This window comes from Symsagittifera roscoffensis, chromosome 2, assembly GCF_963678635.1.
Source record: "Symsagittifera roscoffensis chromosome 2, txSymRosc1.1, whole genome shotgun sequence".
NCBI classification, from domain to species: Eukaryota; Metazoa; Xenacoelomorpha; order Acoela; family Convolutidae; genus Symsagittifera; species Symsagittifera roscoffensis.
In genome coordinates, this window is record NC_087063.1 from 23,507,111 (window position 1) to 23,529,398 (window position 22,288).

The 22,288-nt window shown below is 36.7% G+C and overlaps 4 protein-coding genes across 5 annotated transcripts in view; 1 reads left to right on the top strand and 3 right to left on the bottom strand.

Moving 5' to 3' along the window:
- The window catches only part of LOC134839392 (V-type proton ATPase 21 kDa proteolipid subunit c''-like), a 327,751-nt gene that overhangs the window by 239,023 nt on the left and 66,440 nt on the right, over positions 1-22,288 (top strand). The window lies entirely within an intron of this gene.
- The window catches only part of LOC134839384 (apoptosis-resistant E3 ubiquitin protein ligase 1-like), a 381,686-nt gene that overhangs the window by 59,387 nt on the left and 300,011 nt on the right, over positions 1-22,288 (bottom strand). The window lies entirely within an intron of this gene.
- LOC134840090 (uncharacterized) lies at positions 1,153-2,818 on the bottom strand. The gene is made up of 2 exons (XM_063855782.1): positions 2,386-2,818; positions 1,153-1,567 (listed from the first exon to the last, which is right to left on the bottom strand). Exons 1-2 carry the CDS (start codon positions 2,802-2,804, stop codon positions 1,195-1,197), a joined length of 792 nt encoding a protein of 263 aa, XP_063711852.1. The 5' UTR covers positions 2,805-2,818; the 3' UTR covers positions 1,153-1,194.
- Positions 11,538-14,398, bottom strand: LOC134840308 (vacuolar protein sorting-associated protein 54-like). Its single transcript, XM_063856063.1, has one exon. It carries the CDS (start codon positions 14,371-14,373, stop codon positions 11,563-11,565), a length of 2,811 nt encoding a protein of 936 aa, XP_063712133.1. The 5' UTR covers positions 14,374-14,398; the 3' UTR covers positions 11,538-11,562.

Genomic DNA, 22,288 nt, shown 5'->3' on the forward strand with positions numbered 1-22,288 from the left:
TCCACTTTGGAAGATAGAATTCCATCGCGTTTTTCGTGATCATTATATTTTGGTGTTCGATAGAGGAGTTTGTCTTTCTTTTTACACAGAAACGAAGCTGCGCTTCTCAAACACTTGCAAGAACACAACCAAAAAGCAGCTATCAAGTGAAATTAAAAAAAGTAGAAATAAGCCTCGAATTAGCAAAAACTCTACGAATCGGATTCGAATCTGCGACCTAGCAAATTTGAATCTCACGCACTAACCACTCAGCCACGAATGCTTGAAACCCCCAAAACTAGCTACCAATAACGCAGCTACGACTAATAAATTGCCATTTCGATGCAGTAAAAGTGACACCAAATACAAAAAGACACAATTTTGCATGTAATAAATTGGAAAGTATAAAGCCAAATTATGTATAAGTTATGCATTTCACAAAAATTATGTATTACAGTGAGTTGGAAAACTTCCGAAATCGAGCTTTTTATCATTGTACTGCTGTTTGAAGCAAATAAGTTTTTTCGGTTCATTTGATGAATTAAAAATGCATCAGCTGTGTTAACTTTTTACTAATCAATTATCAAAGCACATATGATATTATACTGCTACCGCAGCCTACCGATTCAAAAGTGCCACCAAAAGTAGCACTTCAATATGCAACTTAGATTAGAAAAAAGAAAGCTCGTACTAATACACTTTGCTTCGCAAGTGTAAACAAAGAAAATAAACTGAAAAAGCAATCAAAAGTCAAACCGCAAAAAAAAATGAGTTTGATCCTGAACAAATTTTGAAACTTTTACCGAAAAAAACTGAATAAATCATCGCGACCTATCTGAGAGTCTGAACTACGTTCATCGACTCTTAAAAAGAAATCAAAAGTCAACCCGAGAAAAAATCAAATTTGACCGTGAATTAATTTTCAGACTCCTTTCTAAAAAAACAACAAACAAAATCAACACGACTTATATAAGTGTCTACACTGCGTTCATTGACACTTAAAAACGTAATTTTACACTTTTGAACAACATTTTTACCTACTATCTATTGTGTTAAAAGTTTTCGACATTTGAGATTGTTTTGAAACCTTAATCAAAATCTAGACTGACTCGTAATCAAACGATATTCCTTTTTTCGAGATTTCAGTCAAATTGAACAAGCCTAGAAAACAACTAGTTACAAAAATATAAATTTGATCATTTCTAATTTAACTCGTTAACTCTTCGAGCCTATTGTAAACAAAACAATTAAAACAATTAATCCGACTGAAAAAATAGCTTCCACACCAAACGGAGGCCCAGTCGTAGATCCAGTTTGACTGGTGGATCCTGCTCTAAGTCTTGCTCTACTCTCTCTGGCTGCTTCCAGGCCTTTACTGACTGCTTTCCGTCTGTTTTCGGCTTCTGTGCTGTTTTTGTTTTCAGGCATCCAGCTGCCGGTATTTTTGCCGTAGTGGCCTATTGACCATAGCTCGTAATTGTAGCCGAACTTGTGCAGTTCACTCGGATCTATTGGGTTCTTTTTCGCAACTAGTATTCTTCCTTCGTTGCTACGAAATTTTTCGTTGCTATATTCTGAATCGCGCCGCCTAAAACAATGAACGCTGATCTATAGACAAGACAATTCACACTTTTTTAAAGCGCGAATCGATTATTAACGGCTATTTCAGAAACACAAAACTCAAGAAACACACTCAAACGAATACCTAATTTCGCAATTTGACGGATGCAATAATTAGGCGACTAAGCCTATATAAAATCAGCTTAAGCCTTTTGCAAAAATGCGAAATGGACCTACCCGGATTCAAATTATCTACCTAAAGGCGGTCAAATCTCAGATGTTATTTCTAGGCTAGCTGTATAATTTAGCAGACCAGACCATCGATTGGACTCAATATGAAGCATATTGAGACACGGAACATTCTCACGTGCCAAATCTGTCATGTTTCTATAGTACTCGATTGCAATACAAGTGCTCCGAGAAGTTTAATCGGCTCTTTTTCCTCCCCCCCCCCCACCTCACACGAGCTTCAATGTACTAGAGTAACAAGTGGCTTTACGAGGTTGAGTATGAAGACCAAATATGTTTGTCGTGGCCTTATTAGTCTGTATATAAATTTTCATAACAATTGGACAATGTGGTCAACAAATTTGCATTTAAAAATTTGCAGGTGGGGGGGGGGGGGGGGGGAAGGAAAATGAGCCGAGCCGTTTAATCTCTCCCCAGCTAAAAAATGTTCTCCACTAAATACTAATATTAATTTTCATGACAAACTCGTGTCTTTGTTTTACTTGCTAAAAAATCTCTACCCCCAAATCTACGTGAAATATCATGCCTTTTCTGAATGTGGAAGGTGGGCGTTACACAGATGAACATGTCTTGTTCGAGTTCGTTATAAGCACTTACGCCGCGTACTCCTGTTTCTGTCTCATTCTAAACTGCTGCTGTCCGAGCGGACTCTCACTAAGCCTCAACTCCTGGTCGTAACTAGTCCGTTGATCTTCATCACTCAGTACAGAGTATGCCTCATTCGCTCTTTTGAACTTCTCAACCGAAGAGCCCGAGGTTCGTTTATCTGGATGATGTGCCTTCGAGATATCATAAAAGGCCTCCTTGATTTGCGACTGTGTCGCAGTTTGCGAGACTCCAAGCACTTCGTAGTAACTTTTCTGCTTATTATCTATTCTGGTACTACTGCAAGCGCGCTTTGAAAACAGGAAGTGGGATGCTTTTTGAGCATTTGAAAGATGTTGGGTCCTGATGATTCTGAGGTTCTGCTGGAAGTGAGGTGTCAGGGTGCAGACGCTGTAATATCGTCGGCACATGCATCTGCAACTACTCATCTGAAACGTCAGAACATCACGTCAACCTGTTCTGCCAGTAAATACTTATTTTCAAACTACCTTTCTCTGCTCTTGATCTTAGCATTCTGTTGGAGAAATTGCAGTAATGGCCCAATAAACATGAAAAAATTGATGTTCTTTTTGTTAGTTGCCATTTGCAGGATTTCCATTTTCACCGACAAAAATATTGAGCCATCCAGATGTTTGGGCCAAATTGCTCCTCTGTTTCACAATTCCAACTAGTCGAATTGGACACAAGTAGCAATTGCAGAGTTAAGTTTAACCTAGTCAAAAATAAACATAAAAAAATCATTTGTCGTCCAGTTGCAGATCCTTATGCCTCTCAAACTCTCAATTTTGACTTTTACTAATAGTTTAAGATATTAACAAGCCTATCTACATTTCGCAAATTCAAGCTGCCAAAATGACAAAAAGGAGCTCAAAAACTCAACAAAAAAATGAAAGCAGGCCTGCACAAAAACCTTGCGACCGGCGGTAGATATAAACCACCATCTTCTGCGTCATCGGCAAACAATCGGACAGTCCACTCAGTCACTGAGACCTTTTGAATGACTAGGACTGCAGTCATGTTTTCGTTAATAAAGTTGAAATTGCAGTAGAATTAGATAGTAAGTTCATTCAACTCCGTGTGATTTAGTGTGAAAATGGAAAATTCAGACGTTTTTTTCCACACTGCGAAAACTTTTTGATATTTTTGCAATCCGAAATGCGACTAATAGGACTTCAAAATGATTAATACTTGAGACTCTTTTCCACTCCCCACCTTTCAAATTCAGTATTGAAAACCATTTTAACATTGTCAGTATGCAATAAAATTTGGCCAGTGAACATATTTTTTCTTCACCTTGCAACGTAACATCACGCGTTTAGCCATAATCACACGTTAAACAACTATAAAATCTTAAAGGTGGGGGGAAAGTGGAAAAGCCATACTTGATTAACAGCAAATTTTTCTTGAAGTGCGTAAAATCGGGTGAAAAACTCCGTTGAAAACAAAACACTACGCAATTCCATCCCGTTTCCCACCAACAGCGTTCAACCAATACTAAAAAAGTAATAACCATAACCAGGCAACAACTTTTACGTTTTATTTAGCGGATACTCAATGAGAAGCGAAAAAAATATGCTATTAAATCGCCTCATATCTTAAATCGAATCAATTGAATGACTTAAATGCAATTTGAGGTTCAAGAATATTTATTGACCCATTTTGAAAAATTGGATTAATAAGCATTTTATCTTATTCCACAGGGATACCAAAACTGGGATATCGTGCCATTTATGCTTTAGTAATTGGAAAGCGTAATTTGCCTTCCTTTAACAAGCGAATTTGAATGGAACGTTAACAGAAATCAAAACTTATTATAAAATTTCTAAATTTCTAAGTGATTATAAAATTTTTAAGATTTCCAAGTCAAGAAATCAAAAAAATTAAGCCGAAAATTCGAATACCTAAATTGAATTTTTGACTTTTTCCTGGAAAAAGGACGAACAAACCAACACGAACAATATATGAGTTTTCATTACGAACAATGACATATAAAGGTCAAACCGCTGAAAATCAAATTGCAGCTAGAATCACTTTTAGAATTTTAATAAGACGGAAAAACATCAACGCGACGTATTCAAGTGTCATCTCCACGCTCATCAACACTCAAAGATCTTGACACTCAACGATCTTGACACTCAACGTTCATTGATTATTACTTACGAACCTGAACACAGAGGCGAAGCTGAGCATCTCACCTTTTTCGATAAAATATGTATTTGATTGAAACAGCAAGACTTTCAAAAACGATCAAAGAGGACCGTTGAAAAAGCAACAAAAAAAACCAAAAAGAAAAAATCAAATTCTTGTATGATTATAAATTTATTTATGTTTTTTCAAGATTTCCAAGTGGGGTTGATTTAGAGCACACAAAAATCTGGGTCCTAAGTCTTATCGATCTCATAAATATTATCGGAAATTTGTAGGAAAAAAAATCAAGTAATAAAGCCCACAACAATGAAAGCCGGTAGCCAATCAGTCGAATATCAACAAAATTGTTCGACAAAATCTTTTTGGAAAAAAATACATACTGCCCAAACAGTATCCACAAAGCAATATATATACTGAGAGCAAGTTGATATACACGATTCGAAAACTTAACCATCAGTAAAAAAATAAGCAGATTTATCACAGCGGCGAAGCTCAATTTCGCACCACTTGCGATACAAAGTAAGAAAATCGCTATGTCGAAAAAACTCGATCTATCAAAATTAATAAGGCTAGTTTTGAAACAAAAGCATGCCACGACGATATCAGAGGAAATTAGCATCGGAAAAAAATTTAGCGAGCGGTAACAAAGACAAAAAACCTTGTCAGAAGAACTTTAAGCCGAAAAAAAAATAACAAGACTATAGACTTTTCAGAAGTTAACAAGTCACCTCAAAGCATATACGCAAAACTCATTTGCTAGTCAATATGAGCTCAAAAGGCCGATTTATTATATGCCGAGACTCATTTAGACAAAAGAAAAAAAGTCGAAAAAAAATTAAGACTAATAAAAAATTATTAAATCCCCCTCACCCTCAACACACACACTCACACATACAAACTTTTCTTCTCGTTGAAAGACGCAATATGAGGCCATTAAGCCAATTTATTATATGCTGAGACCTATCAAGCAGGAAAAATAGATAGAAAAAAGCCGGAAAAAAATAATTATCATGAAAAACTTTAATTTGTATCTATTTTTTTTAGCATTTTGTGCGATGCAGATGAGAGCATTAAAAATATGGTTTCCTTGAAACTACTTAAAAAGAAATCAATAAGCCAATTTCATTTAAGCAAAATAAATTTGAACCGGAATCATTTACGCAAAATAAAGTGTTTAAGCAAAAAAATAACAAAAAAATATAAGAAGTCAAGGTTAGTAAAAATACAAACAGCAGTGAAAAAATTTAATACTAAAAGCAACTGCAACGTAATCCGCGTGCAGCAAAAAAAAAACACTTCTATGAGGTGGCAACTAAGCCGACAAAACAATAGCAAACAAATAATAAACAGACAATTTTTTCGGAACGTAATAAAAATAATGAATTGTTTGCAGGCTAGTATACTAAGTAGTAGATGTTGGCGGTTAAGTGGGGGAGGGGGGAGGTGGAGGTCCCCCATGTTTTAAAATAGGGAATAGAGCATTCGCTCTTCCATTGAAGACTCTATACCCAATGTTAATACATAGCTGAAAGAGCGAATGCTCTATTCCCTATCCTGAAACATGGGGGACCTCCACCTCCCCCCCCCCCACTTAACCTCCAACATCTACTACTATACTAGTAGTGCTCGTTAAAAAACCGCATTTACAACCATTAAACATTAGCCTGGGAGATAGTCACGAGACCTTCTGGTCCGTTTTCAGACTTCTCTGAGCGGAAACATTAAATTGTTAATTTAAATATTTCAAATATTTCCTGATTTAAAACTTTAAACAGGCCAAATAATTCCTGTATGAAAAAACTACAGCTTGTTGTCAGATTCAAAAACAGGACTTTTGTCCTGAGTCATATTCGATAACTCCAAACTAAGTTTGCAGGAGAATAAGAAACGCGAAATCTTCATGAACAAAGGTACCACCTGAGTAGCTATGAACACCACCTGAATAGGTTTTCTCAGTCCTGTGAACAAAGTTAAAGTTATATACGAGAGATCAACTCATCGCGAGCGTAAAAAAGAAAATTTAACAATAAATTTTTTCTTTGACAAACATTTATGTCATGATTGTTCAATAAACTAGCGTGTAACGCACCTCCGGTACTCAATTTTTAACAACTCATAATAAACCGCATATATTGTAAATAAGATCTACATTCTTTGATTGTACTCTGACAGCGCCCAATTACAGGGTTCGTAATTACAAATTTGGCAAGTTTTGTATACAAATTTTGAAGAACCATAAAATTTTGCGAAGTTTTATATAAGTTCTTTAAAAAAATTTTTAAATAAATTGAGAAACGTCACATCATCTGACATCATCTAAACTAGAAGTAATTGAGCAGTCGCCTTTAGACGGAAGATTTGAAACTCTGATAGTACTCTTACATCATCACCCAACTAAAACGTTGGAAAATTCAAATTTTGAAAAACTTCAACCTTAAGTTTTCTTTAAAAAAAGGTATTTTTTGAAAACCACAAAAAATGTCACATCTCCAAAACTACCAAGATTTGAGCAGTCTTATTTGACGCCAATATTCGCAATCTTTGACAGTACTCTGACAGCACATAACAACAAGGTTGGGAATTTCACTTTTGTGGATTAATTTGTAACTTGAGTTTTCTGAAAACTTCCGAAAAAATCACAAAAATTGTCGTATCTCTTAAAATAAACAGATTTGGGCATTCTTAATTAGAGGCCGAATTCGCAACCCTTGAGATTACTATGACAGCCCCCAACTACAGGTTAAGAATTTCGACTTTTGAAAAAAAAATCACACAAAACGTCACATCAGGAAAACTACAAGGTTTTGAGCAGTCATATTTGGAAGCAAAAACTGCAAATCCTGAGAGTACACTGGCAGAGCCTCACTACAGAGATGGTAATTTCATATTTTGTTGAAATTTTTTTAATCTTATTTCTCAGAAAAATTTTGAGAAAATCCTAAATAATACGTCACATCTCGAAAACTATAGGGATTTCAGCAGCCATATTCAAAGGCAAGATTCTCAATTCCTAAGAGTACCCTCACAATGACCAACCACAGGATTGAGATCTTCGAAAAATTGGAATTTTTTTAAAGTCTTAGTTTTTTTGAAAAATCATTAAAAACGTCATATCTCGAAAACTACAAGGATTTGAGAAGTGAGATTTGGAGGCAAGACTCGCAACCCCTGAAAGTATACTCACAATATCCAACTACAGGGCGAGAGTTTGAAAAATTAGGATTTTTTTTAAATAAAACTTTCTATAATTTTTTGAAAAATCTCGAAAACTGCGAAAAGGATTTGGTTATTCATATATGGAGGCCAGAATCGCCAAACCTGGGAAAACCCTGACAAAATCCCGCTATCGGGTTGCTTATTTCAAACTTGATGAAATAAACACTGAATTTAAACCGGAAAAACGAAAAAAAAATCTTAACCATTGCAATATACGATATAGCTTAGACGTGCAAAAATTCTTTTGTTGAGCATGCAAAAATAATACGTTGAAAAAGTTTAAACATGGCGAGATACTGCAGCCCGCATTTAAATATATAATAATAGATAGATAGATAATAGATAACAGATAGATGAAAAAGCAGGTATACAGACAGACAGACAGACTTAATTTGACCTCAAAAAAATTGCTGAAAAATTAATGACCTAGCGGAAAGTTCATCGAAAAAAACTTTCATAAGCATTGCAATATATTATATAGCTCAAGCGTGAAAAAAATATTTCGTTTAAAATTATTAGGCTCAAACATGGGAGACAGCTGCCACACGCATTTAAATATAGTATAGATTAGTATGTGCAACTATGACAAAATTCGTCACTCAATTTTCGTTGAATCTGTAACTAGTTTTGTCATAGGTGCACTTACTATTTTATTGAAAAATCATGAACATGTTTCAGTTCGCCGAAGAATTGATTGTTCGAACTTTCGAAATTTAACCATCAATAAATGCCAAAACCAGACACAATTGTTTTTACATTTTCGCAAAAAACCCGGATTCTTTTTCCATATTGCAAATAAATTGATATTTATTTGATTTACGATACGCAAAAATAATCCAAGATAAAGGGATTCGTACAAGGACAAATCTACGCTTACGCTTCGCTTGTGGAATAAACATAGCCAACAGGCAGTTGAAAAAGAGTCGATGGAAGCAGTAAACAGACAAAAATACTGATTTGCTTTTTTTTTACACAGAGGCGAAGTGGAGCTTCGCATCACTTGCGATACAACACAAACATTGAAATAATAAAATTACAAAATCGAAAAATTTTCGTATGTCTCGATAAAATTTCAATCTAGGCAAACATGCCAAGCAAAACATTTGAATTTTAAATTAGCAACGGAGCAAAACTGACAAAGTGGATACAAAGCCGAAAATTTTTGAGCAGACACCAGTTGAGCCGAGATAAATGATTTGTAAAAAAAAGCTTCAAGTCACCTAAAAACACAATGAACAACACTTGCAACTAAATGAACATAGCCAAGTGACAGTTGAACAAAAAAATGACTTTTTTTTGAAAAATAGATGGCCTTAAAACATTATGAATTTATAGTACAATTTATAATTGACAATTTTTTCATGAACTTAACCTAATTTGAGAACACTGGATCAATAGGTAAAGATTATTGTTCGCTGAGAAATCTGATAATTACATTCCACTTTCTAAACTCGCTGATCTTTACACTTTTGCTGTTCGATAGTGGAGTTTGCCTTCCTTTTAACAATGGAACTGCACTGAACAGAAAAAAATCACAAGTCAGACCGCGAAAAATCAAAATTAAACTTGATCACTTTTTAAGACTTCCTAAAAAATCCACCGTTCTTTACTCTAAAAACTGCATGAAGCGCAAAAAAATCCGTGATTCGGCAACTAAGCCGACAAAACTTGAGCAACAAATGAAAGTCCGACAATTCAATTTTTACCAGAAAAAAATTTCAATTCCATACATACTGAAAGATTAAGCAAGTAGTTAAGATTCAAAAATAGAGCAAAAAAGAAAAGCAAGCAAGATTTGTAAGAAAAGTTGTTTTACGGGGAAAATAATTTAAAGCTAGTAATCAGTTTCTGTTAAAGACTAAACTGAATTTCACATGAAGCGCTCGTACTGGAGAAAGCCCTGAACATAGCTAACAGACAGTCGGAAAAAAGTCAATGAACGCAAGTAAACCGAAAAAAAACTGACTTTTTTGAAAAATCTTCATCTTTTGAATTTGTAAGTTAAAAAATACATCGCATCAACCCTCTTTGAATTTCAAGACAAAATTTTTTTTGACACTTTTTTGATAACATTAACTTATTTTGAGAAACCTGGGTTGACATGTTAAAATTCCACTGAGAATCTGAAAATTAAATTCCGCTTTCGAAGCAAGAAGACGATTACGTTTTTCGTAACCTTTACACTTTCGTATTTGTAGAGTGCAATTTACCTCACTTTCAGCAGATCAATTTAAATTGAACTCAAAAAGTTCACATATACCTAAGGGCATTCATAAATGCGTTAATATGTATAAATGCACATCTGTATTTATTAGAGAACTCTAAGACTTTTTACTGAAAAAAAAACTAAAACAATCACCAAGACCTACATAAGAGTCTTAACTAAGTTCGTCGACTCTTAAAAATTCCGACTACACTTTAGGATAGTTTTTTTGATGGATTTTCAGAAAAAAAAAATTGAAAATCAGAAAATTTGTTTTCATTATGTTGACAAATCTTCACACTCACGCAATGTTTTTCTTTTTAAAACTCTTTGAAATTCAAAAACAAATTATGATTATTTATGAAAACTGGATAAAGTTTTTTTTCCGCAGGGAAATCTGATATTTAAATTCCATTTTAAAAATTAGAAGCCGATCACGTTTTTCGTAATTTTTAAATACGATAGTGGAGTTTGCCTTCTTTTTACTAAAGGAAATGAACTGAACTTCAAAAAAATCAAAAGTCTAACCGCGGAAAAGTAAATTTGAGCCTGAACAAATTCGAAGACGTTTTCCTGAAAAAAAAAACAACCAAAAAACAAATGATCGCGACTTTTATAAGAGTCTGAACTACGTTTATCGGATTAGAAAAAACGGCGCGACATGGACCCGCTCCTTACCATAACAAAAAAAATGAACAAACCGATTGGTCAACATAACCAACTTGAAAAGAGTAGAGGAGAGTGTTAAAACTGTGTTTACCCTGAAAGGACACAAAATAAGGTCATCAAGCCGATAAAAAAAGGCGGAAAAAACTTGGGCCGAGGAATTTTTTTAGCGAAACAAAAAACAAAGAAGATAATTACGAAGCCAATGTAAGTAAGACAATAAAATGTAGGAGTAAACCAAACACTAAAAACAACATTACAGAAAAATGCGCACAGCAAAAGAAACAATTCTGAGATGTAACAACTAAGCCGACAATTGGCCGAAAAGATACAAATGATTCTGTTAAACTAGCTGTTAACTAAAAAAAAGTCTATAATCCAGCTTGATAACGCTTGCTTATCGCAATCATATAAAATTCCGAACTTCAAAGACAAAATAGATGGCCTAAGCTATCATAATTTGAGAAAACTGGATCAATATTTCACTGGAAAATCTGAAAATTAAATTCCACTATCGAAACTAGAAGTCGAACACGTTTTTTTGTGACTTTAACGCTTCATGTTCGATTGTGGAGTTTAACTTCTTTTAAACAAATGAAAAACTGAACTTAAAAATGAAGCAAGTCAAACCGCTAAAAAGTAAATTTGCGCCTAATCAAAAAGAAGACCCAAATGGAGAAGTCAGCCGCGGGAAGATACTTTCATCATTGAATATAATTGCCCTATCAACCTCGTGCGAAACTAGATCCGCATCTAGTAAATATTATAAAATTTACTTCTTAACAACTGCCCTGAAACTCAATTCTTTCAAAAAGCGTTCAACCAACAGTTTAACAGATTCATTTTTCTGTTCCGATCGATCAAAATCGTTCGTGTATTTCCTATAAGCAGAAAAAGCAATGGCTACAAATATATTTTGAATTCTGATCAATAAATTAGGAGGTAATTAAAGAATTATTTAAAGTGATTCCCTCTAATCCGGTCAAACTATTTATACAATCTTGATAAAAATTCATTTCTGAGAGCAGTAAAATCTGGTTCGGACTATCACTATTGTCGTCGTCTTTTAGATTAATTGTCCCATTTTCAATTAGTGTCGTTATTTTTGCCGATATGAATTCATTGCACTTTTGGAATAGTTTCAGACACATCTTTTCAGGTAGAATACCCCATACTGCCTGATGAAATTTTCCCATTAAGTTCGTGAGGTTCCGCATTGTAGCACTTGGAGCCGGTGGTTTCAGGTCCATCAAGCACTTAACCAAGTGCTTTTCAACCGTCTTCTCCAGTATACTGTACAACTGGGATATTAACTGATTGCAATGTTGGTCGTAGTCTTTTCCTACTACTTGCAATTCGTTTAAGTGACTGCTTTGTTGATTCGAGGCCAGGTGACGTTCAAAAAATGATTTCAAATCGGGCAAAAAAGCAGAGATGAACCTGAGAGACGAAAAGCAGAGCGCTAGGTTTTTGGAATTGATTGACTTCAGCTGCAGAATTTCAACTGCCTGTGCACCTAACACAAGTTGGTATGATTTATTGTTATATAATTTAATGAGTTCGATCACCTTAGTCAGTATATCGCTAGCTAAACTGGGAACTTGTTCCACAAGTTGACAATAAGCCGAAATCATTTTGAGCAGAATCAAATTAGTTCCAACTAGTGTATAGTTTGTCCCTTTGAATGCTAAACGATCTAAGATTCTATCTGAAGATCGCGGTGCTTCTGCAAAAGATGTTTCAAAAAATCCGCTTTCTTCTATATCGGTTGCTAGATTTTGAAACTCGAGCGGTATTTCTGCTTGTACCCAGCGCTCACTTTCTAACAAGATAACCAATTTACTTTTTTGGTCGTCGTGAAACTTCGATATAAACGAAACCGAACATGAGGCAAGAGTAAGTCTTATCACAGACGACCCTCTGCGGTCCATTAAAGCTTCGGTACTAGTTGCAAACTCTTCGCACGTTCGTGTGAACCGCACAAACTCAGACATCGACAAACGTTCGAAGAATCCGTTTTTGCTTCTTGACAGTAGCAACGTTTTGCACTTTTCATGAATCTGGTCACACAAATTATTCAGCGTTTGCTTCACGTTTCTTTGTAGATCTTGGGAGTCTCCTAATAAAAGCTGGGGTTGTTCTGCTTCCAGGATTCGTTTTTTATCCTCATCCAAAACAAGAGATAAAGTGGCATGAACTCGCTTCAGTAACAGCATCATTTTAGACAACACTTCTTTGTACAATCCAAGCCATTGGTTGAAGTCAAGTTTACGCATTTGAGCACAAAGTGATTCTCTAGTATCAATTTCAGACGCGTCACTCTGACTGAGAGTGTTTATCACTATGCTTTTGAACAAAGGTGCGACTGCAAGAATACACTCCTCTTTGTAGAGTTCTAGAAAACTATACTTCTTTAAATGAAGCAAAGCTTGTACTAGTTGCGAGAGCGTATGAGCATTGCTCACGAAGTTCTCGCTGTCTATTAATGGTCTGGCAAGATCCTCGCTGAAGTATGTTCGGATTTCGTTTCCGACCATCGCGTCTATAACGTTTTTCAGCTCATCCAGCTGAGGTTTCAAATGACGGAATGCTTTAATTCCAACTAAATCTTTGGCCAAAATGTCCTGAGTGAATTGTATTAACTCCAGAGCACCTGTGTAATCAGAATTTGCCAGCAATAACTGAATCGTCGGCTGGGTTTGCTGGACGGTTGCTATCATCCTTAGAATTGAGAAAATCTGATACTGCCGATGACGCTTTTGGATCAAAGGAAGCAGCCTCAAGTTGTTTGTTATTGTGACCTCGTGAGTTCCTGAAAGCTTCTCTCTTGTGGCTTCTACCGCCAGTTGAGTCCTTTGAATGTCTTTCTGGATGTCGCCATGCGATGTCATTGCATTAAAAAACGTGGAGCTCTGTTTGGAAATATGCGAAGATATGTGCATCTCAATTACATCCAGGTAGTGGGCCAGCTTCTCATGGTGATTTCTCAACCCACTCATGAGGTTGTAGACTGAACTACCAGGTGACGAGCTGGATTCTTCGCTCGGTCCAAATTTCATCGGAACTATGTCAGGTGGAAAAACTCGGAAGAATAAATCCCTGTCGCTCAGATCAAACGATGAGAGCGAGTAAAACTGAGGAATTGCTTTGAGCTCTTCGTTCAACTGAAACTCCCTTTGGTGTTCAATCGAAGGAGCGGGAGGCGTCACAGGACAGTCATTTGCATCGTTGCAATGCGTCTTGAACCGCGATTGAGTCTTTTTTATATAACTACGAAAGACTTTGGAAGATATTTCAGGCAATCGTTTAGTCGGCGAAACATCAAATCGCTGGAATTCACTGCCCCACGTCTGTGTGAAAATGTCAGTCTGTTTTCCTTTCGCGGGATCATTCAAGAGTGCTGGCATGTTAACAGAGGCCTTGTAATAGGTCCACTTCTGTTGATCAGCGACCACTGAGGGCGGCGATGGCGTTTCGCTTGTTGGCAAAACTGGCGCTAAATCAAGTTCGGTCATTTCTGCTGGAATTTTTACATGTATTTTCAACACATGCTGCTCATAATCTCTATCTGACACACCCTCCAAAGGTAAATACTGACATAAATTATTTGTACCATAGTGGCACGTAAAAGATCCACCCTCCTTTTTGCAATGACTATCGCGTAAATGGAAAGTAAAGTCTTTTATTCCGTAGAACTTTTCATCGGGGCATAATCTACAAGTCTTCCAAGACGGATTTTGAAACATGATGATGAACAACTAGCCAGCATTAGCCCTAAAATACGTTCAATCGTAATTTAAATGAATCAAATGTACAACTCATCCTCAAAATCAGTCAGAGCTACTAACTATGTACCTTGCATTTACGGTGCTTCAAAAGATTGATGATTGTGATCATTGCTTGTATATTTAAAACATATAAAAAAACAACAAAAAATGCAAACGTAAAAATAGACGAGCATCTAACAACGCTTTCTATTATTGAAAAAAAACATCAACTTAAATTTAGTTTTCCAACGAAAATGGTCATATCGTCAAAACTAACAACAACAACAACATAAGACTTCAATTGAGGAATAAATCAACAATGAATATAGTAATTTAGTTTAGGTATTCACTTGTTTTTGAGCCAAAACTACTGGGATTCAGATCTTATGGCTCTTTAAAATCAAAAAACCTAAAATGTCCTAAAGCATACAACTTAAGTTCCCAAAATTAAAATCTTAACATATAAATGAGATTCTTGTTTAACTTCTCAATATCCCGTTGAATTGCGGTCAAACAGTAGTTAGTCATAAAATATACAGTCGTGCGTGAGCCAATCAGAATCAAGAAAAAAATAATTTTTCGTTAGTTTGTTTCCTTATATCGATTCTGATGGGCTCATGGCTTTGTCTACTTCATGATCGCTTAATTTTTGCTACGTAACCCCCATTTCTATTAGCCAGTACGTATACAATTTGTTTCCATTAATTGTTTCAACCAGCGAATGATTCAAAAACATCTTGAAACATAATTTTGAAATATGAAAATGGCGTCATATCTCGAAACAAAAAAGGAAACTTAAAAAAGACACTTATTTAAGTTTTCTATTAGTTTTCGAGATATGACGCCAAATTTAAAATTTAGCCTTGGAAACATTTGAAAAACGCGTTAACTTAACATAACTCGCCGTCAAACTTTGAGAGACATTTTTTAAAGTTAAAATTCTTGATTTTTAATTTTAACATATCATTGAAACGTCATATCTAGGAAATTAAAGCAATCAAGCTACCCTACCCTACTTCAATGAAGACCAGAACTGCAACTGCTGGGGTTAGCCTGAAATCACCCCATCAAAAGTTGTACAACTTCAAAGGATTTTTTTCAAAATTAATGTTTTTTAAATCTCATTTTTTTATTACTATTTTTTTCTTCTGGGTAATCAGAAGGTCAAAAGTATCATAGTAACCGAGGTTACAGCCACGTATCCCTGTCAAAATCATCACGAGGGAGTCCCTTCATCACGTATCTCTGTCAAAATCCATGAAACTTTCTAGATAAGGAAGTGATAATGATAAAAGAAGATGATAAGTGTTGATGTCCTTACAATTAAAAATCAAAACGGTTTACGTTTCTTCGATAAGAACACGCAACTCGACACAAGAAAAAATAATATATAAAGTTACAAATAAAAAATTTTGTCGAAGGTTTTTTGTCATTTATTGTTCCGAGTACGCCAGCGACGTTCGCAATCAGTATTGCCAGGGAGATTCTCTGTTTTAAAAAGATGCCTGCTCTGAGTTCCTCAGTGCATATGCTTAGATTCTGTAACATTCGCCCGAATACTACATAATGACGGAGCGTAGAAAAAGCACCTTGTAACAGTCGCCTAATTAAGTCAAATATGAGGTTAAGAAAAATAGGCCCTATAACCATTGGCTTGAGAGTCAGGGACAATATCTCTTGAAAGAAATTTAAAATGTTAATTCAAACGTTTTCGCAAATTTTGTGCATCATCAGGATTAAAATTTTTTACAATATTTACAAAATGATCACAGATCAGAAAAATGAGAAACATGTCTAGAAAGGCTCCAAAACTTTTTAACCAATCAAACTTAAACAACTGTAATTTCATAATATAATTACGTAATCATGAATAACATTTTCCTGTAAATTTCTGAGATTTTTTAGTTTTTTGTTGATTCATGGTTATAAAATTTCAATTTGCGAAAATTTTTGATTCTGGCATGTCAGTTATTTTTTTAACTTTAGCCATGTTATACATGGACTATAATTTTAGTGTTAATTCCCGGCTCCTGAATTCATCGCGTGTGTTGATTTTCTGATCTCCCTCAAAATATGCAAAGCCTCTTTTGTCAGTAGCTTATGAGTGTTGGCTGTTTGGTCTATATTCTCAGCTCAGCAGTACGACCTACCTCCTTATTACATTCTAACAAGTGTTGCCCTACTGGGGAGTTCCCTTTGCGGTGTTCATCGACCCTCGTGGCTAAATTTCGGACTGTCTGGCCGACATAGGTGGAGATACATCCACTACATGTTAGCTTGTACACCACTTTGGATCTCAGTTCACGAGCAAAGGAAGTTTCTCATTTCTCTTTTCAGATGCCTTCACCTCTAAATTTTTCCTTCCCTCAATGAGCTTGTTAAGAGTTTCAAACACTACCCTGTCAGACCAATTTTTCGGATATTGATTTTCAAACCATTGCTTCCAATTTTTTTCCACTGACTGGTCAAAATCTTTGCATGTTGAGATACTTCTGAAAACCCTATGAACCGTCCCTTCAATAACGTTTCTTTTGTACTGCAAAGGTGCGCAGCCTCTGAAACTTAGAATGGTGCCGGTATCTGCGGGTTTTTGGTACCAACCACATGTGAACTTTTTTCTTGAATCCACGTTGTTATTTAAGTCCAAATAGGCCAATTAAGTTGAACTTAAATAAAAACGTGGATTCAAGAAAAAAGTTCCTATGTGGTTGGTACCAAAAACCCACAGATACCGGCACCATTCTAAGTTTCAGAGGCTGCGCACTATCAAGTTAATCTATGGATAACTGCAAGTTTGGATGCAACTTATTGGCAACCTCGAGAACTACCCAAGGATCGCCCTTGACCGTTCTAAATATGTCGTCCACATATCTGAGAAAAACTTTAACACCATTCACAGATGATCTGCTACCTGTTGTGTTTTTGCAAGTCATGCAATACCATACAGTTTCAGCGATGTCTGCGTATTCGGATTCCGATATTTTACTACACCATAAGTGGTACCAATTCAAACAAGCTTCGCATTCTACGCCTTTTGTCCGATATGTCACCTTCTTCTGACATCTAGGGCACATTTCCTTGTTACCCTCATTTAGCACAATCAATTTTGGTACATCTTTTTTTAATGCAGGTTCATATTCTTTGTGCCACAAATTGGCCAATATTACTGCAAGGGAGGCGCCCATTGCTAAAACGTGACTTTTTACATACCACAAACCATTGCATTTAAAGTGTACCTTACCCACTGCCAAATTCAGTAGTTTTTTCATAGTTTTGCGAGATGTTTCCGGAGGGTTGATTTGCTCATAAAATCTCCTCAGGGCTATTTCAACCGCTTCCTTGAGCGGGACATTAGTGTACAAATTCTTTACATTAAGGGAGATTATACTCCCGTCAGAGTTCAACTCATATTTCTCCAAGATCCCCCTGGCCATTTGAGTGTTCGTTTCTATGTTTGCCCCCTCAATTTCATCAAAGAACTTTGCCAATATTTTATTTAGGTTGTCATATGAGTTACCAGGTAAAGAAAGGATCGGACGAAGTGATATTCCTTGTTTGTGTACTTTTGCTTATCCATACAGCCTAGCCGGCTGTGCTCCCGTTGATCTCAACCTAGTATACAGCGCTTCGCTAATCTCGTCCTTCTTTTTCATGGCGAGTATTTCTTTGCTTATGTCTTTTTCAATTTTCATAATCACGCTGTCTTTCAGATTCTTCCTCTCACTAAATTGTTCTGCCTGTAATAAATCTTTCGGTTTTTTCTCATATGTCTCCCTTTTTATTACACAAAAACCCACCACCTTAATAAACGGCACTGCCAGAAGACCGTTGTAAATTCAAATACTTTCTGGCTTTCTCAACACCTTTGTCAGAGGGGGTCTATTTCACATTTTTAGCATATCTCTTTGCAACTGCTTCAATCTAACATAATTTTTCTCCGGGTATTCTATTTAACTTCAGTTCAGACAAAAAACTGTCAATGTCCGCAAGGAAGTGAATTTTATTGAATTTGTCTCGTACCGGATGTTTTGGTCCAAAACATAAGACTTCCCGCACCCAAAACGGCAAATTCACTTCATCTAAAGTTCTAACTGACCTTTCATCCAAGTTTTTTAATGATGTTTCCTGTCTTTCCGGAAGTTTTTCAAGCTTTCTCTTGTGTCGGCTTATCAGGTTATTGACACTACACCTTGCTTGCCGGTTCAGATAGAATATTACCGAAGGCCACCACTTCTCATCTATACCCGTTCTCACTACCTCTCTTGCTTTTACTAGGTTTCCCGATGCCTTGGCCCTATCCGCATTTGCCTGGCTTATCTCAGATCTCAAGAGTCTCATGAGTCTCAGTTGGAAGCTGTGCATCGCTTGATCCGAAAAAAACACCGTTATCAGGCGCGCAAAACCGTAAAAAATCTGGTATAATGTCGTTATCGAGACATTTTCTCAGAAATTTAACTCTGAGGAGACTGCTATTAAATTTATTCAAATGTTTTAAATAATCTAACACAAGTTTCCAAGTGAGTTTTTTTTTCAGGGCCAATCTAAGGAGTGGTGGTGGCAGCAAAATTGCGGTCATCTGTTCTTTGCAGGCCACGAGCACTTAAAATCATGTGGCACTCAGCAAAGAAAAAACAGCCACAACAAAATCTTACCACTTTTTGGTCGTTCGGTTCCGGCTGGAGGTCCCCAGTCAACACCTCCGCTCTCCGCGCTTTTGCCCTGCGGCGTCCCTGCGATGGTTTCTTGGTCTGGGGCCGTATCCTTGAGAAAATGCCTGGCAAGTGGTCTCGATGGGACAGCACCACCCGTAGTGACTTCATTTCCAATTCACTTGACTGGTGCAGTTGAAGATATTTCCTGAGCACTGCAGGATTCTGTCTCTTCCTTCTAGAGATAAGATTCTTTATGACGATTATCTCTGTCTTCCGCAGATCCTCAAAAATATCGGGAGTGCCCGTTCTCCTGCAGTAGACAATGCCACTAATTTGTCTTCGCTTCGATTGTAAAGATTGTAAATACGCCTTTAAATTTCTAAGATTTTTTAGTTTTTTGTTCTTTCATGGTTATAAAAATTCAATTTGGGAATATTTTTGATTCTGACATGTCAGTTTTTTTAAACTTTCAGCCATGTTATACATAGACTAAGTTATACGTAGCCATGTTATACATAGACACTTTTATCAATGTCATATCGACTCACCGCAGATTATAAATGGCATCATACTACACTATTATAGCCTTCCAAATTCTCACTAATCTGCACTTTCTACCACAAATGGTTTTTGTACCTCAAGTGGTCGGGGCCAATTCGGTTCACTTGCGACGTGAGACTACAAACCGCGTTACAGCTTAAAGGCTACTACCAAAATAACCCCCCCCCCCCGCCCCCTACTCTAGAAATGAGAACGCCCCCATACTCAGGTCTCAAAATACCCAAAACACACGAACGCCGTTAAAAACAGGGTCGGAACCTTACGTATACTATTAGTTTTTATTGGACAGTGGACCTTTGATCCATTTCAGATGCATCAACCTAAAAACTCTCCTTAACTCAACATAATATATTAAAACACACTTCTAGAAATTTAAATTGGGTACGTACATACTGACACGACCTCTAGAATTGAGTAACTAAATTGTCAAGCAACTCAAGAATTGAAAAAGTTTTTGCTAAAAAGTAAAATTTAGACGTCCTGAAAATAAAACTAGGTTCTGAAACGACTGGCTAGAGGGCTAGAGTCTAAACACAGCTCTACATGTTTTTCACCGTCTCTGCAAAAGCCAATTCTTTTGGTGGTCTTTCTAACATCGGGTCGACAAAAAACGTTACTGTTTCCGGCTCTGATCAGAACGCTCTAATTAACTTATTTATATGCAAAAATAGTGGGCTCATGGCTGGGTCTCAGTTTTTCCGGACCACGAGGTCACTCCCAAAAACAGGGCTACCACTTATATATTATATTACTAAGGTTTTTGTTCAGTAGATAAAAAACATCATCTCCATCGGAGATGGATCAACCCTTTTCCCCAACTCCTAGCTTCTCATAATCTGAAAACGAATTTCGTATTAATTAAAATCAACTCAAAATGTGTTCACTCAATCCAAAAAATTCAACTCAATCGGAAAAAAAATACCGTTATCAGGCACTCAAAACCGTAAAAAATCTGTTATAATGTTGTTATCGAGACATTTTCTCAGAAATTTAATTCCCAGGAGATTGCTATTAAACTTATTCAAATGTTTTAAATAATCTAACACATTTTTCCAAGTGAGATTGTTTTCAGGACCAATCTAAGGGGTGGTGGTGGCAGCAAAATTGCGGTCATCTGTTCTTTGCAGGCCACGAGCGCTTAAACTCATGTGGCACTCAGCAAAGAAAAAACAGCCACAACAAAATCTTACCACTTATTGGTCGTTCGTTTCCGGTTGGAGGTCCCCAGTCAACACCTCCGCTCTCCGCGCTTTTGCCCTGCGGCGTCCCTGCGATGGTTTCTTGGTCTGGGCCCGTATCCTTGAGAAAACGCCTGGCAGGTGGTCTCGATGGGACAACACCACCCGTAGTGACTTCATTTCCAATTCACTTGACTGGTGCAGTTGAAGATATTCTCTGAGCACTGCAGGATTCTGTCTTTTCCTTCTAGAGATAAGGCTACCAGTTGTCTTTATGACGATTATCTCTGTCTTCCGCAGATCCACAAAAATATCGGGAGTGCCCGTTCACCTGCAGTAGACAATGCCACTAATTTGTCTTCGCTTCGATTGTAAAGATTGTAAATACGCCAGCTCTGAAACGACTGGCTAGCGTGTAAACACAGCTCTACATGCTTTTCACCGTCTCAAAAAAAGGCAGTTCTTTTGGTGGCTTTCCAAACATTGGGTCGACAAAACGTTACAGCTTTCCGGCTTCGACCAGAACGCTCAATTTAACTTGATTATATGCAAAAATATTGAGCTCATGGCTGGGTCTTAGTATCGCCAGACCACGAGGTCATTCTTAAAAACAGGGCTACTACTATTTATTATTTTACTATTGTTTTTGTTCAGTAGATAAAAATCATCATCTCTATCGAAGATGGATCAACCCTTTCACTCACCCCTAGCTTCTCGTTCTCTGAAAATGAATCTGGATGTTACCTAAATTCAACTCAGGGCATGACCAGGAAGCAAAAAGTTTATGTAAAACAATTTGAGTTTCCCGATCGAGACCCCTCCGGATTCTGGAATCTGGGGAAATAGCACTCCTATTTCTTTCCGGAAGGCTGGACACGTCGTCCCAGCACCCGTCCTGGTTCTTGTAAAATGCTCGCTAACAATTGTAGCGGCATAATCGTTACAATTCGGAGTGGTTTCTGACATTTTGTAACCACAATTTGAATCTTCTGCCGTTTCGTCGTTGTTGTCACTGAGACCACTGTTGTTCTCTACGAATTCTGTTGTTGTGATTTCGCCGTTTCAGCGTGTGGGAAATAATAAAAGGTTACGTTTCGTTCATGTCCACATCGACATTTTAAAGTTCAGCATGTCAGTCAAAACTAAACCTTCTCGATTTGTCTGATCGTTCAAATAACGTCACTATTTCATCAAAACCATCAATCCTCCCGGTCAGATGCTCCAATTAAAATTCGAATGCGAAATTGCATTTTGACCATTCTGATCGAATGTCACATACTCCCCGGACAGCCCGGTCAATGTCCTCGTTGAGTCTTGTGTCTTCATCAAAATGGTACAGTGTCGTCGAACAGAATTTACAAAATGCATGAAAACACTTTTATCCACGTCATATCGACTCACCGCAGAATATTAATGGCATCATACTACACTATTATATCCTTCCAAATTCTTTCACTAATCTGCACTTTCGAGGATAAAACTTAAGATAAAACATTTTTTTAG